At 42.6% G+C, this 15,246-nt stretch overlaps 2 protein-coding genes across 4 annotated transcripts in view; both read right to left on the bottom strand.

Annotated features, from left to right (window-relative positions):
• Positions 1-15,246, bottom strand: part of PDE9A (phosphodiesterase 9A) — a 91,752-nt gene that overhangs the window by 47,567 nt on the left and 28,939 nt on the right. For all 3 annotated transcript variants that reach the window (XM_050936611.1, XM_050936610.1, XM_050936612.1), the window contains exons 5-6: positions 4,969-5,023; positions 4,039-4,109 (exon numbers count right to left, since the gene is read on the bottom strand). In XM_050936611.1, coding sequence (XP_050792568.1) covers positions 4,039-4,109; positions 4,969-5,023 — 126 coding nt within the window. The remainder of the gene's footprint in view (positions 1-4,038; positions 4,110-4,968; positions 5,024-15,246) is intronic.
• The window catches only part of PKNOX1 (PBX/knotted 1 homeobox 1), a 284,239-nt gene that overhangs the window by 248,951 nt on the left and 20,042 nt on the right, over positions 1-15,246 (bottom strand). The gene's annotated exons all lie outside the window — the stretch shown is intronic.

Below are 15,246 nucleotides of genomic sequence, written 5' to 3'. Positions count from 1 at the left end.
TCAGGATGGCAGGGCAAGTGGTGACATAACCCCTCACTGGTCTGGATTGGACCCTGAACCATGTGACAGCAACCTTTTGTTATCTCCTCCCATTCCTGCTGGTCTGCCAGTGCTGAAAGGATGTGCATGCAGAGTGCATCTGTAGCTGGGGTTTAGTAAGCCACCTGGGAGACAGCAAGTGGAAGAAGGAAGCATTTGTCTGGCTGGGATAGTTGGATACAGCACTCACTCTGGTGCTTGCTCTGTACACCAGTTTGATGGGGAGACCCACAGAAGTGCCGGTCTCACCTGCTCTGGTCCATGGATTCTGGCAAGCTGCTGGTACTAGCCTAGAGCGAAAAGGTATTGCTGCAGCTGTGATGTGGCAGAAGGCTCCATCAATTTCTGTCTTAAATATGCCTATGCCTGTGGAGCATATAAATGAGAACTTGCCCCTGTCAAAACTGTGCTGTATGCTAGTGCTTTATGTGTCCTATTGCCCTCTCTTCCTTAGGTCTATTTTATGCACCACACAGGGTGAAAAAATAAAAATCGGACTATATACAGAAAAATGCTGCTTTGAACTTTACTTTCTTGCTGCAGAGTAACGAAGAACAATAAATTTTACTGTTAAAACAATAAGGAAGAATAGAAACAATAATAGAGCCATGCAGTGTTTTAATCTGCAACCAGGAAACAGGGGATGAAAGGCGTGGGTGTTCTGTGTTTACAATTCCAGTTTCGGCGGAGATAATTTAAAGCCTCTGCCTCTTTAATAAAAAGCATATGTAGCCTTTCTTGTCTAAACCATGTGAAGTCACACAAAATATATGTAGTCTATTTTATATATGCAGTATATTTATTGGTATGGACAATATAGTATTTTACATTTTACTTATATTACATATTCAGAATCAGTGTGTGTGTTGCAGCTAGAATAGGAACCACAGTAGGTGAAAACCTGTACTGATATTAATTAGGCTTTTTCCTTTGACTTCAGTGAGCCCCATATTTCATACAGTGTGAGAGTACAGAAAGGGAAAAAGAAAGTGAGATACTTTCACATATATTGGCAATACCTTGAAAACCTAAAGCTACTAATGGGAAGTCTGGAGTATTCAATGAGAAGAAGATATTCAGTGGTATTCTCTTTAATATATGGTAAATGTATTAATGAAAGAGGTTGACAATAAGAGGAAGGAGTATAAATGAATAACAAGGGTTCTGATCTGTGCAGATATCCAGCATAACCACATAAGATGGAAGAAGTTAACGACACTATCCTCATTTGATTATTTTTTTTAAAGTACTAAAAAATTCAAGGAAAGAGACTATATTTTACAGGACTATCCTCTCTTTATTGAGTGTAGGCACTTATCTTTTGGAATTGTATATCACATGAAAGTGAAAACACCACTATAAATATATATCTATCACATCCACATCCAAACAGCCAACATATTTGAAAAGTACAGTATTAAGGTTGAACAGTCAAGCATTAAAAGATAGGAAATTCCAGAATTAATTCTGCTCCCTTGTGGGTATGCATTATGATACAGTCTTCAATTACATGATCACATACTATTTTTTCCACAGGCGCTCTTCCTCATTTAGTGCACAGGATGGGCAGTGCTCATTTAATGAGCAGCTATTTTGTTTTCTTTTCATTGTTCAATATGTGGCCCCAGGCCTGATTTACTGCACACTATTCAAACCCTGCTCTGAATATACAATGATTAATTTCCTCATTGGTTTTCATGCTCATCACTAGGTTATCTGAGTGCTTCACAAACATTACTTCACCTTCCCAATCCTCTGTAAGGTGAGAGAGTGGGATATTATTATCTCCATTTACAGATGGAGAACGGAAGCACAGCAAGATTAAAGTAAAAAGTTTCATTAAGGTTCACTAAGTTTCGGTGCCCAATTTGAGATGCCCAGGACCTCATTTTTCAGAGTGCTTAGCATTCTGTACCACTTTATATGTTCACCTTACACCTCCCATTGACTGCTGTTGCAGCTCTGAATTCTCAGCACTTCTGTAAATCAGATCCCTAGGTCTCAAGTCAGGAATCCAGAAAAGGAGGGACACACTATTGGTGATCACGTTTGAAAAGTGTAGTTTAAGTGACTTGCTCTGGGGCAGAGGAAGGGACAGAATCTAATTCTCCAAGCCAGCATTTACTACTGTAAGCATGAAAACATCCTTCCTCTTCCTGCCTCATTCACTACACACCTTCCAATTTCTGTAACAAATAAAGCAGAAGTCCAACAGACAACATTTTCTTTTACTACACAGCCCTGATTCCTCTCCAGAGCAGGTCTATCCTGTGTACTAAATGAGACAGGTGTCCTGCAGAAAAATAAAATAAAATGTGATCATGTAATTAAGGACTGTATCATAACGCATACACACAAGAGTGCTGAATTAACGTAGCACAAGCCACCGTAATTCTGGCATTTCCTAACTTTTGAGTGCTTGACTTTGCAACCTTATATTGTTCTGTTAACATAGTGGTGTGTGTGTAATTTCCTAGGTTTTTAAAAAAGCAAACAGAAAAAACAGAAACTCCATCATGTGGCATCTTATTGACACCAACGTGGGTCATTAGGTGGACTGGAACCTTTAGATCTACCTCAGATAACTCTTCCACTTGAATTGATAGACTAACCAATAGTAGTAGATTGTCTTCTCCCATGTGGACCAGCAGACGAGGGGGACAGGACACTTTGCCAGTGGGTTTCACAGATATTTGCTGGCAGCAGAGGAAAGGTGAGACTCAGGAATCCTTGGTTCCATGTCAGGCTCTGGACCGGAGTGTGCTATGGTGAGCACAGACTTATGTCCGTCCCCCATAAACACGACCCTTCTACCCCATCCCCTCCAACATGTCCCTATCCCAGCCCTCTCTTCCCCATCCCTTGTTCCTCATTCCCATCCAAGTCTCCGCTGCTCTGGCTTCTCCTCCCAGGCCCAGTCTCCTTGCCTAGCAACTCCAAGTCTCAACTCTTTGGACTCCCTGTACCAGTCTCACCCCCACTCCCACAGCCACTCCCAGTTCTCCTCCATAGCCCAGCTCTTTGTCAGATCAGTCTCTCCTCCTCCCACATCTCCTTATCCTAGTTCCATTGGTTCCCAGTCCCAGTCTCCTTGTCCATCCAGTCCCAGTCCCCCCACACAGCTTCTCTTCCAATCTCAGCAGCCCCTGGATCTACTGGCTCCCAGTTCCCTCCTGTTTCCCTCCCTAGCTATCGCTCTGCCCCTCAAATTCCAGTCTCTGTTTCTCTCTTCCCCCTGCCAGTCTCCAGTCCCAGTCTTCCCACAGGCTCCTTGTCACCATCTGCTCCCTATGCTTCCCCTGCAAGTGTGGCTCTTGTCCACTCTGCATTCAAATTAGGCATCTTCTTCCTACAGGCTACCTTGTCATTAGCAGCAGAAGGGTGTGGTGAGACAAGCTGTCTGCCCTCAGTTTCAGTGTCTGGCCCTGCTCTGGCCCATGGCAGCTCAGAACTACAATCATACAGAAAATCCTGCTAATCACTGGACCGGAGCATGCTCAGTACAGATGGAATATTTGGGGAATTTTGCAGCTAAAATTGAAGTAGTCTCTACTGAGCATGTGCAAACTGATTTTTCAAAGACTTATTACTTGTCCAAATTTGGGCAAGTTTTCATAGGGACAGAAAAAGGCACATCCTGACATATTTCAAGTCCCTTCTCCAAAGCATAGGGGCGCTAAAGCTTGTCAAGGAAAAGGTCACCAGCATTTTTTAACATGGACAAAACACCATATTTTCCCCTAGCCTTCTTCTTGGAAATGGCTGAACTTTTTTTCCAGAACAATTCAGCCTCAGGCAAAGACCCAGCATGGAAAATTTCAGCCCAAATATCTGAAGTCTTGTAAATTTATAAGTAATTGAAAACAGGGTGATATAATGAGAAGTGTCAGGAGACTTGAATAACGGGCAAATGCTACCAGACCCTTGTATTATAATTAAACAGATGTCAATTTTATATATAGTAATTCCTAATTTTGTTAAAAAATTGAGGACACTTACGTTCAACCTTTTTCTCCAGCATTGCCAAGTGATTTGCTACTTCAGTTTTCAGTTCATTGATTTTAAACACCCTGGGGAAAAAAGTCAGATATGAAATATACATTTGTATCTATATGTATACAATAAAGAAAAGATTTTGTACTAGAAACCACACACCAGTTTCAAAGGGTAGACCAAGGAATGACATTTAACATCAAGTAAAGAACAGCAAAATCTGTGCTGAATGTACAACCTTGAAGAAAGATGTGCACATTCAAAGGCTCTGGAGAGTCCATGTATATTAAAAGAGAATGCTATAGTTATAGCTCTGAGAAAATGAAGTCATATCCCATCTTCCAGTAGATACTTGTTATCATGCCCCTTAGGGAAGCAAAACTAAATTGATGGTGCTTCAAGACCAGCATTCAGGTATCTGTACACCTTTGAAGCTCTTTTTTCTTTTAATCATATTGGTGGCTTACAGAGATATAGCAGAATTAATCCCTTTTACTGAAGCCAGTGAAGATAAAATAAGCATCTGTAAAAACATTCAGAATTGTTATCTGATGGAAGAAAAATGTGCACATTAAAATCGTTAAACAAGTGCTGAGCCTACAAAACTAAACAAAGATGCACTTTTTTTGCTGCCAATAAGATGATGGAAGCACAATTAAATCAATTAACCTTTCATTTCTTGTGCAAATACCATCCAAATTCCCTCTTGGCATAAGCCTTGTGCATCTCCTCATTGCAGTCAATGGGAGTTGTATGGGATGAGTCCGGCAGTAAGGCTGGAATTGTCAAGAGTTCTAAGGGCATGAGGTGCCCAACTCCCTTTGAATTCCAGTGGAAGTTGGGTGTCTCACTTCTTTAGCCCCCTTTGAAAGCCTTAGCCGGTGTCAATAAAAGAAATAGAACTTTGCATTCATAATAATGATGTAAAGTTTTTACCTTGAGAATTGTTCAGCAATCTGTGTCAGTACACTCTGGAACAATTCCTCTTTCTCTAAAAAACAAAATAATGGGAAAACATAGGATGTGACACAGAAGAAGAAGGCAGTGAAGTCTGACACTGTATGCATTACTTCAACTTTAGGGCTTGGCAAATGCCACCCACCTGCTGCAACATGTGGGGGAACTTGATGGAGCCACTAGTGAAGGGGGACAGTCCCAGCAGTGAGGTAGGGAGCTACTCACGGAAGGACCTCTCCCTTGGAGTCTCTGGTACATATTGGCCAGTTGGAGGGGAAAAGGGTGCTGATTGGCTAGCATTCCCCAGCTCCCAGGATTTAACCTGGAATGGGGAGCCATGTGGAGCCTCTTTGGACTTCATTCCTGCAGCCTCATCCTACCCACCCTGAACTAGGAGTGGGAACCTGGCCTGAGAGATGCTGCAGGCCTAGCTGATCGTCTGTTTAGGGGGGTCAGGAAAGATTTTTTTTTTCCTCCCATGGGCCAACTAGCAGAGGACCAGAGAATATTTTGGCTTCTTTGCAGCACCTTCAAGCCACAGTGGGTTAAGTAGGAATGCATTTGGTACTTAAAGGGAGTACTTTGAGTTGTTGATTCGTCACAATTTGCAGCTGGTTTCCCACATGGTTGCAAGGATAAAATAAACAGTTCCCAGAGATAAGAGACCTAGGATTTTGGCAATGGGTTTTTGGGACAAAGTGAGACCTTGGGGCCCTGCGGGCAGAGTCCCCACCCTGCTGCACCCTTTGTTCCCCTTGTGGGAGTACATTGTGCTGGAACTCAGAATGAGCTGAGTCCCGGGGGGTAGACTGAGGAGTGCCTACGCTGAGTTATGAGTGATGTGGTTGGAGCCCTAGAAATCTTGCACTGGAATCAACTAAATGCCTGGTATAGGCGAGCAGGGGTGATGGTGGGTAGCATCCCTCCCCTCTGTTAAAGTTTAATAAGATTTGTAGCCTTTGGCTTAAAATCCATCCACGTGTCTGTCCTGTTTTTGTTGTGGGTCTGCATCAAAGAAACATATAGCAAAGCAGCTATTCTGGTGTATTGAATATAACCATTCGTTTTGGAACGGATCATAGATATGCCAGTGAGGGTACCTTTCACTATATTTGCTACTTCCTTGGTTCTACCACAGTCTCATGTCCCCTGGCTACAGGTTATAGCCAAGGTTTTCAAGAGAGGCTGGTCATTTTGGGACGCCCAACTTTAGATATTTGAAAAATATCTGATTTCCAGAAAGAATTCTGCACCTATCCTCTGACCATTTGGCCCCTTTCAGGTGTCTCAGGGTGGACACCCAAAACTGGAAGCACCCAAAATCACTAATCGCTTTTGAAAATCGTGGCCCACTTTCCTCCTTCTGGTTCACACAGGTTGCATTTACACTATAAACACACCATGTGAAGAACCCAGTAACAACATGTTAATGCTTCAACGTGGCTAAAGCACAGCTTGGGATCACACTGTAGTCCTATCTTTGGCACGGACTGTAAAAAGCAGCAAAGTTCAGTAACTTCTTAAATCTAGGAACTGTCATTCCATAACCATGCTGTATTCTAGGGTAGGTAATAGTATCAGAAGCATCTTCTTTAAAAGGGCATAACACACCATTGCTAAATAAGGTCATTTTGCAGAGTTGGAGCTGGCTGGTTGACTGTGGAGTCTGTAGTTCATTTCAGCCACTGCCTGCAAAAACACTCCCCAGATATTGGCCCGTCCTCCATTGTGCTTAACTATAATGTGGAAATAAACTGCATTACAGGAAATATAAAATCTTGACCTTTCTGGAGACCTAGGAAACCACTAGATCCTTTAGTTTGTTTGTTTTTTCTTTAAAAATTTTTAGGTAAATTTAGTGCTCGTGCAAGTTATTGACTAATAGCATGATCTTAAATCAGGTAGAGTGCAAACAGCTGGAGCGAAAGTCTCCCACACGATACAGTAAATGGACCTCATGCCTGACCTGCAAATCTCTTTTACTTACTTCCCCAGAGACTGCTAGTTCTGCAGTGGTTTTGTTTTTAAACTTGTCTGCAGGAGGAGAGGAGACCACTATATGCATTTGCTTTTGTAATCCAAACTAGGATTAAAATTCAGGTCCCGAAACAAGAAAAACCAGTCAGTGTATTAATTTACTCTATTAGCTTTACTCCAAGAATCCCATTCTAATTTTCTAGAAGGCCTGACACATGACACTGAAAAGGAAGTCAAACTATAAATGATAGGATAGCACTAGGGTTGCCAGGCGTTCAGATTTCGACTGGAATGCCCGGTAGAAAAGGGAACCTGGTGGCTCTGGTCAGCATCGCTGACCAGGCCATTAAAAGTCTGGTTGGTGGTGCTGCGGGGCTAAGGCAGGCTAGTCCCTACCTGTCCTGGCACTGCTTTGTGCCTCACAAACGCCAGCAGGTCCGGCTCCTAGGCTTGTGGGCTGGGGGCTCAGCGCGCTGCCCCAGCCCTGAGCACTGGCTCCGCATTCCCATTGGCTGGGAACCATGGGCAATGGAAACTGAGGAGGTGGTGCCTGCAGGTGAGAGCAGTGTGTGGCGCCTCCTGGCTCCCCCACCTAGGACCCGGACCTCCTGGCTGCTTCCAGGGCATAGTGCAGCATGAAGCCAGGACAGGCAGGGAGCCTGCCTTAGCCCCACTGCGCCACTGGCTGGGAGCTGCCTGAGGTAAGTCCACACCCAAACCCCAACCTCCCACCCCAGCCCTAAGCCCCCTCAAACCCAAAGCCCCCTCCTGAACCCCAACCATCTGCCCCAACCCAGAGCCCCCTCCCATACCCTAAACCCCAAACTCCTGCCCCAGCCTGGAGCACTCTCCTGCCCCCCAAACCTCTCATCCCTGGCCCCACCACAGAGCTCGTACCCCCAGCCAGAGCCCTCACCCCCTCCCGCACCCCAACCTCCTGCTCCAGCCCAGTGAAAGTGAGTGAGGGTGGAGGAGAGTGAGCCACTGAGGGAGGGAGAATGTAGTGAGCAGGGAGGGAGAGGGGCTTGGGGAAGGAGTGGGGCTAGGGTGTTTGGTTTTGTGTCAGTAAAAAATTGGCAACCCTAGACAGTACTGAGTGATTTGATCAGGTAGCTAGAAAACAGCAAGTAAAATTCCTTGCTTTTGTACATATTAAAAAACAGTCTAAAACCTACAGAAGTGGTGTCTATGTTCACAGGTAAAACACATTGCTAATTCTGCAATGGAAGGAAAGCAATACACCAAACATTGAGACCAATTCTTACTGCAGGAGAGAATTCTAGCCCTTTACTGTTCTTTATGACAAGACAACTACAGCAAGTACATTTTAGACACATAGGAAAGGTTCACACTGTACCTTGGCTTTACAATGCTTAGTACGGTACTGCGGTGGTTGACATGATAGGAAACCTTAAGACAGATAAGTAAGGAGCAACTTTCCAAGACGCTGATGTTTGATGGAATGAAAGACATTCAGGATATACTTGCCTTTGACAATTTCCAGTAAATAATTATTGCAATAAAAACTAAGAACTACCATACTGGGGAAGACCCTTGATCCAACTTGTCTAGTATCCTTTCTATTCCTGACAGTGGGTAACTGCTCTAGTTATGAAATGCCATACTATAGGGACATTATTTTTTATTTATGCTTATGCCCTGAAGCATGAAATGTGATAGCCAAATTACATCCTCCCTAGTATAGCTGCAGAAGCTATATCCATCACCTATATCTGCACACATAGATCTATCATCTATATGTACACCCTCACAGGCACATATTATATATATATATTATACACATACACACACACACACTATATATATATATATATATAATCAATGTATATCTATATATATAGAAAATCAATGGACCTATGACAGTTTACACCAATTGAGGATCCGTCCCAAACTCTTTGTTTTGGGCTATTTACTCAAATGTAATGTAACCAATAGAGAAGAAATCAGCAATAGACATTTTAAAGTAGAACAGGCCTATAATTCTAAAAGTAAATCTTGGGTAAACATTTTCAAAGCATTTAAATGACTTACACGTCTAAGCATCATCTTCAAAAGTAATTTAGGTACTATTAAAAATGGTACCCCTTAACTCTTGTCAGAAATGTTATGATCCTCACTAGCCTTGATATCCTTTGCTGGCATTTGGTTTGGTTTTTAAGCTGTATTTACTGACATTCAGTAAACTATAATATGTATGAAAAAGAAATAACTTAGGACAAGAGTCTGCAGCGCGAATGCAAATTAAGTAAGATGGAGCATTTGATATAATATTAAACATAAATGTGTCCAAAGTTTTGGATTAAATGAGGTAAATCTAAAAAGTAAACATGGAAGATGTATTGTTGTTGACATTGCTTCGGAGATAACCTACTTCTACATTAGATTTTTCTACTCACGCTTTAATTTTTACCTCTGTGTACATGGCTTATGCCTTCTTCCCCAGTCAAACATGGACTTAAGTTAGAAGCATTAACACCTATGCATCCCACCTGCAGTAGAGACCACCTAACTAGTCTGTACATTCTGCTTTACCAATATGCTACAGGCAATAATTTATTCCTTGCATCATCATAGCGCCCAGCAGCTCCAGTCAAGGACCAATCATAGTCCCAGTATTTCCAAGTAAAACCCGAATCACAGAGCCGTGTTCTAAACCATTGATAATGCAGCAGGACAGCAAAGTCACAGTGAGCAACTTGCCTTGTACTGCACAAACATCCTTAGGATAAAGCAGATAAGTGTCTAATCCTGAAGTGTTACTCCTGGGGGAATTCTCTGCCAAAAAATAAAAAATTCTGCACACAATATTTTAAAATTATGCACATTTTATTTGTCAAAATAAAACAATATAATCACACCAATTTCAATTATTTTGGTAATTTATTTCAAAATGCCTGTCAGCAAATTTGTCTGTTACAATACAGACAACAAAAATGATTCAGGAAATGTTTTTAGAAATAGATTCATTATTAGCCATATTAATACAGAACTCTGAGTAATAATTAATTTAAACTACAACACAGAACCATATTCCCATATTCCTCAGAAGCAGTGCAAAGGTTTGGGGGAGCCCATGATAACAAAGGAGCTGAGGGAGAGGGAAGTAATTGTTGGAGGAGGAGGCTGGGTGTGAACTTGGAGGGTTGTTGGGGGTGTGGGTGGGAGATTGTTAGAGAGCGTTCCCACGTAGACCCTGGCTGACCCCTATTTTCTCTCATTCATTCAGGCACATCTGCCCCTGTCCACATGTGTCCCTGTACCCCCACTCATCCAGCCCCCCCCCACGTGTCTCTGCAGTCCCCTCACTCTGCCCCATGTGTTCCTGTACCCCCATCCTTATTCAGTCCCTACCCCAGTCTGTGCCCCCCACTAGCCCTTCTGAACCCCAATCTGTGACCCCCCAGCAGCTCCATGTGCCACATACTATTCAACCCTCCATTCCCCTTGCCTTCTGACCTGGCCCCATGGGCAGGGCACTGTGCGGAACGCAGCCTCTTTTCTTCCCTTCCCTATCGGCAGTTGGGGCTGCTCCCACCCCAGAGTGGCTGCTCTCTGTTCTGGCACACAGTGGCCCCTAGTGGGTGAAAGGCATAACTGCAGCACTTCTTGGCAGAATGTATTTTCTGTTGAGAAAAAAATATTCTGTGCTGCACTCGAATTCTGTGTGTACGCAGTGGTGCAGAATTCACACAGGAGTAGTCTCTACACAGCAAAAACTCCTAATGGAGTAATGGGAATCTTGCCTACATAAGGATGGCAGGATCAGGTCACTAAATTTATATTATATGGTAACATATTAATTTATTTATTTAAAAAAAACAGACTCTCTTTAAAAAATCCTTAGTGTACTTTAAAAAGTTGCTAACCTTTAAAAAATGTAAGTGCATGAAGTGCTAATATGAAGTGCCGGGTTCACAGCTCTGGAGAATGGAGTCCTCTGAGTATCCATAGGACAGGGAGAGCACTGGCATTTGCAGTACAAACTTCCCAAGCACTTTCCCCTGAAAATCAAACCTAACCCTTGAAAATCAAATCTAACTCTACAGCCTTGTCTACAATAGGTAATAAAAATGTAAAAATGCCACTATTGCCCGCACTGGTTCAGCTCCACTGTTGTTAGCAACTTTGAAAGTCCTAGTGTAGACAGCTCTCTTGTCTCCAGCAGCTGTGTCAATTAAACTTGCTCTGCAGAGTAGTTCAGGTCTCCTTCATCTAGTAAATCCCCAGACTCTTTGCTGAGATGAACCACAAGACCGTGCAATTAGTGTTTGAAAGAGCAAGTGCTTCTTAAACAAGACACTGGATTTCAAGAAATAGATTCTTTTAGTTAGTTTTAAAAAAGTAAAATGACAAAAAGGTGCTAATATAATCCCCTGTCTTTCACAAATGAAGTCCAGTAGCAATATGTTATATTTCTCTCAATCTCTCCTGGAAATGCAAGATAAACATTTTATATTCTCTCATATGTTTTAAATATATTTTTAATATATTGGCACACACACATTTATACCTTAAGCATAAACAACATATTCGCATTTCTAACAGCTGCCTCTTGTACTTTTCTGATATATCAAGATGTATCATAAATATAACATACACAATGCAAAATATATGTTTGGGAAAAGATTTGTTCCATTACAGGGAATAGTTTTCAGTTATCCCAGAAAGGGTTTAAAACTGCTGTTGAAAATCAAAGAGCTGAAACAAAACAAATAATACTTATTTAAAATACCAGGAAAGCTTCATCTCTACTTACCATATACAATGCCTGGAATGCTACAAGTCCAGCAGTAATAATAAATACAGAAACCCGTGTACCCTGAATTGAGCACCTCTCAGATCTGTCTCAATGGCTGTAGCATGCAAGAGACTGACAAGTTGCTTTTAAAAACCAGCTCAGTAACAAAACTAGATGTTCTATTTTCACTCCTTCCGCCTGTCAAAACTCACTAAGAGTACCAGGACATTCTAATCCAGAGAACAGTCAACTGCAATGTGATGTTTATAGATGTAATAAATGACTTTCAAAACAAAAATATATGTTTTTATAACCCTAGAATACAGTAAAGATATATGACTAACAATGGCACTTCCTCTCATTTTAAAGAGACAAAGTACCATTTCTTTTAAACATTTTAATCAAGAATGCTATAATTTCTTGTTGCAAAAAAAATTTGAGATTTATGCAGACACCATTTATAATACTCAAAGACATTTAGGACCCTAGTTCCCATTGAAATCAATGGGTGTTAGGTGTCTAAAAACTTTTGAGGATTTGCACTTCTGTGTCTCAGTTTTCCATCTGTAAAATGAAGATAATAATAATCCTTCCGTTCTCCTATCCTCTGTTTGTTGTGTCTATTGAGCTTTTTTGGGCAGGGAATGGCTCTTACTATGGGCCAGATTGCAATCTCCCTGCTCATGCTGAGTACTGCTTTATGCCATCAGTAATCTCATTGATTTCATTGCAACTCCTTGTGTAACTCAATGTGCATCAGGATATCACAATCTGACCTTACATGCATGCACACTGCATAGCACAATCATGTTCCAGGCTTCACTGGCGCCTCTAGCTCCTACTGGAACACAAACATGAAATGTAATTGTCACCTTCATTCTGAAATTCACGTTTACAAAAGTGGATACAGTTTTGCAAGACAACGTTTTTGCATAATTTGCAAAGGACTTCAGTTTTGCTCCTCAACATTTTGCAAGTGAAAACCAGAAGGTTTACACCAACCCAATGATATTGCAATAAACTAATGCTGCACAGTTTACAGACAAAATTCAACTCTTCCTGCACCTATCTGTTGCCTATTCTTCACTTGCTCTGTGTAGAGCTCTTGGCAAGGTTTCTTGTATGACAGCAATGGGAATTCATCCCCAAATGAGGGCATGATATTCAGCAGTGCTTCCACGGCACAGATATGAGATCTGCAATATAAGATCAGAGAGGAGGATTTTAGGTTGACTTACTGGGGCGTCTACACCATGCTGGGTCACTCTGCCATCGATTTAGCAGGTCTTCTCCAGACCCAGTAAGCCCTAGTCTACACTGGGTGGGAGGTCGACCTAAGATATGCAACTTCAGCTATGAGAATAGATTGTTGTAGCTGAAGTTGGCGTATCTTAGGTCAACTTACCTGGCAGTGAGGACAGTGGCGAGTCGACTGCTGCCGCTCCCCTGTCAACTCCGCTTCCGCCTTTCGTGAGCTGGAGTTCCTGAGTCGACTGGAAGCGTGTTCGAGGATTGATTTATCCACGTCTACACAAGATGCGATAAATCGATCCCTGATAGATCGATCACTACCCACGGAAGATCTTCCCTAAATCGCTACCCGGTGCATTGATCACAGCAGTGTTGATCCTGCAGTAGTTTAGACATAGCCTATTTGTGGAGGGCCTTACTCCTCCCTCTGGCCCCAGACAGCTACTACAGCCCTGGGGAGGCTGAAGCAGGGATCTTATAGACTTCAAGGTCAGAAGGGACCATTATGATCATCTAGTCTGACTCCTGCACAATGCCGGCCACAGAATCTCACCCACCCACTCCTGTAACAACCCCCTAACCTATGTCTGAGCTATTGAAGTCCTCAAATCATGGTTTAAAGACCTCAAGGTGCAGAGAATCCTCCAGCAAGTGACCCGTGCCCCATGTTGCAGAGGAAGGTGAAAAACCCCCAGGGCCTCTGCCAATCTTCCCTGGAGGAAAATTCATTCCTGACCCCAAATATGGTGATCAGTTAAACCCTGAGCATGTGGGCAAGACTCACCAGCCAGCACCCAGGAAAATTCTCTGTACTAACTCAGATCCCAGCCCCATCTAACATCCCATCACAGACCATCAGGCATATTTACCTGCCTGGGAGAGGGAGGGCTAGCTCAGTGTTTGAGCATTAGCCTGCTAAACTCAGGGTTGTGAGCTCAGTCCTTGAGGAGGCCACTTAGGGATCTGAGGCAAAATCAGTACTTGGTCCTGCTAGTGAAGGCAGGGGGCTGGACTCAATGACCCTTCAGGGTCCCTTCCAGTTCTAGGAGATGAGTATATCTCCATTATATTATATAATCAAAGATGAATTAATTGCCAAATTTAGGCTATCCCATCATACCATCCCATCCATAAACTTATCAAGCTTAGTCTTGAAGCCAGATATGTCTTTTGCTCCCACTACTTCCCTGCCCCCAAACTTCACTCCTCTAATGGTTAGAAACCTTCATCTAATTTCAAGTCTAAAGTTCCTAGTGTCCAATTTATATCCATTTGTTCTTGTGTCAACATTGGTACTAAGCTTAAATAATTCCTCTTCCTCCCTGATATTTATCCCTCTGATATATTTATAAAAAGCAATCAAATCTCCCCTCAGCCTTCTTTTAGCTAGGCTAAACAAGCCAAGCTCTTTGAGTCTCCTTTCATAAGACAGGTTTTCCATTCCTTGAATCATCCTAGTAGCCCTTCTCTGTACCTGTTCCAGTTTGAATTCATCCTTCTTAAATATGGGAGACCAGAACTGCACACAATATTCCAGATGAGGTCTCACCAGTGCCTTGTATAACAGTACTAACACCTCCTTATCTTTACTGGAAATACCTCACCTGATGCATCCTAAAAACACATTCACTTTTTTAACGGCCATATCACATTGGCGCCCCGTAGTAATCCTGTGATCAACCAATACTCCGAGGTCCTTCTCCTCCTCTGTTACTTCCAACTGATGTGGATCTTATCACTTAGCACCCCTTCCTACTGACTTGCTCATGGAGCGGGAGGAGTAGCAGGCAATTTGGTCCTGCTCCCCTGAAAAACAGTTAGAATTGCAATCTGAGCAGGTCAAAGCAGTGGGTGTGGGGGAAGGCTGGCTTACCGCACCACACTTCTCTAGGTGGCCAAGCAAGGCCTGTGATAATCTCACCCTAAGGACTAGAATCAGGCTGGATAATTTCTGCCCTACGGTCCCATCCTCACCACACGTACCGGAGCTTGTGCCTCTGCCCAGCTCACAGTCAGGATTTCTCTCCAAGCATTTTATTTTGATAAGGAGGATAGTACTTCCAAATGTAAAAGATTCGAAGAACAAAAGCCTTAAAAATGGGCACAATGAGAGCTGGTTGGGAATTTTTTGACAAAATGTTTTTTCATTGGAAAATACCAATTCATGAAAGCCAAAACTTTCCATGGATGCAAACCTTTGGATGGGAATGTTGCTGAGGTCTAAGCTGGAATTTCTGGGAACAAGAGAGACGCTCCGCATAATAGTCAAT

Source organism: Gopherus flavomarginatus, chromosome 1 (genome assembly GCF_025201925.1).
Source record: "Gopherus flavomarginatus isolate rGopFla2 chromosome 1, rGopFla2.mat.asm, whole genome shotgun sequence".
NCBI lineage: Eukaryota > Metazoa > Chordata > Testudines > Testudinidae > Gopherus > Gopherus flavomarginatus.
The sequence above is the reverse complement of the archived record's forward strand: the minus strand, read 5'-3'. Positions and strand labels throughout refer to the sequence as shown.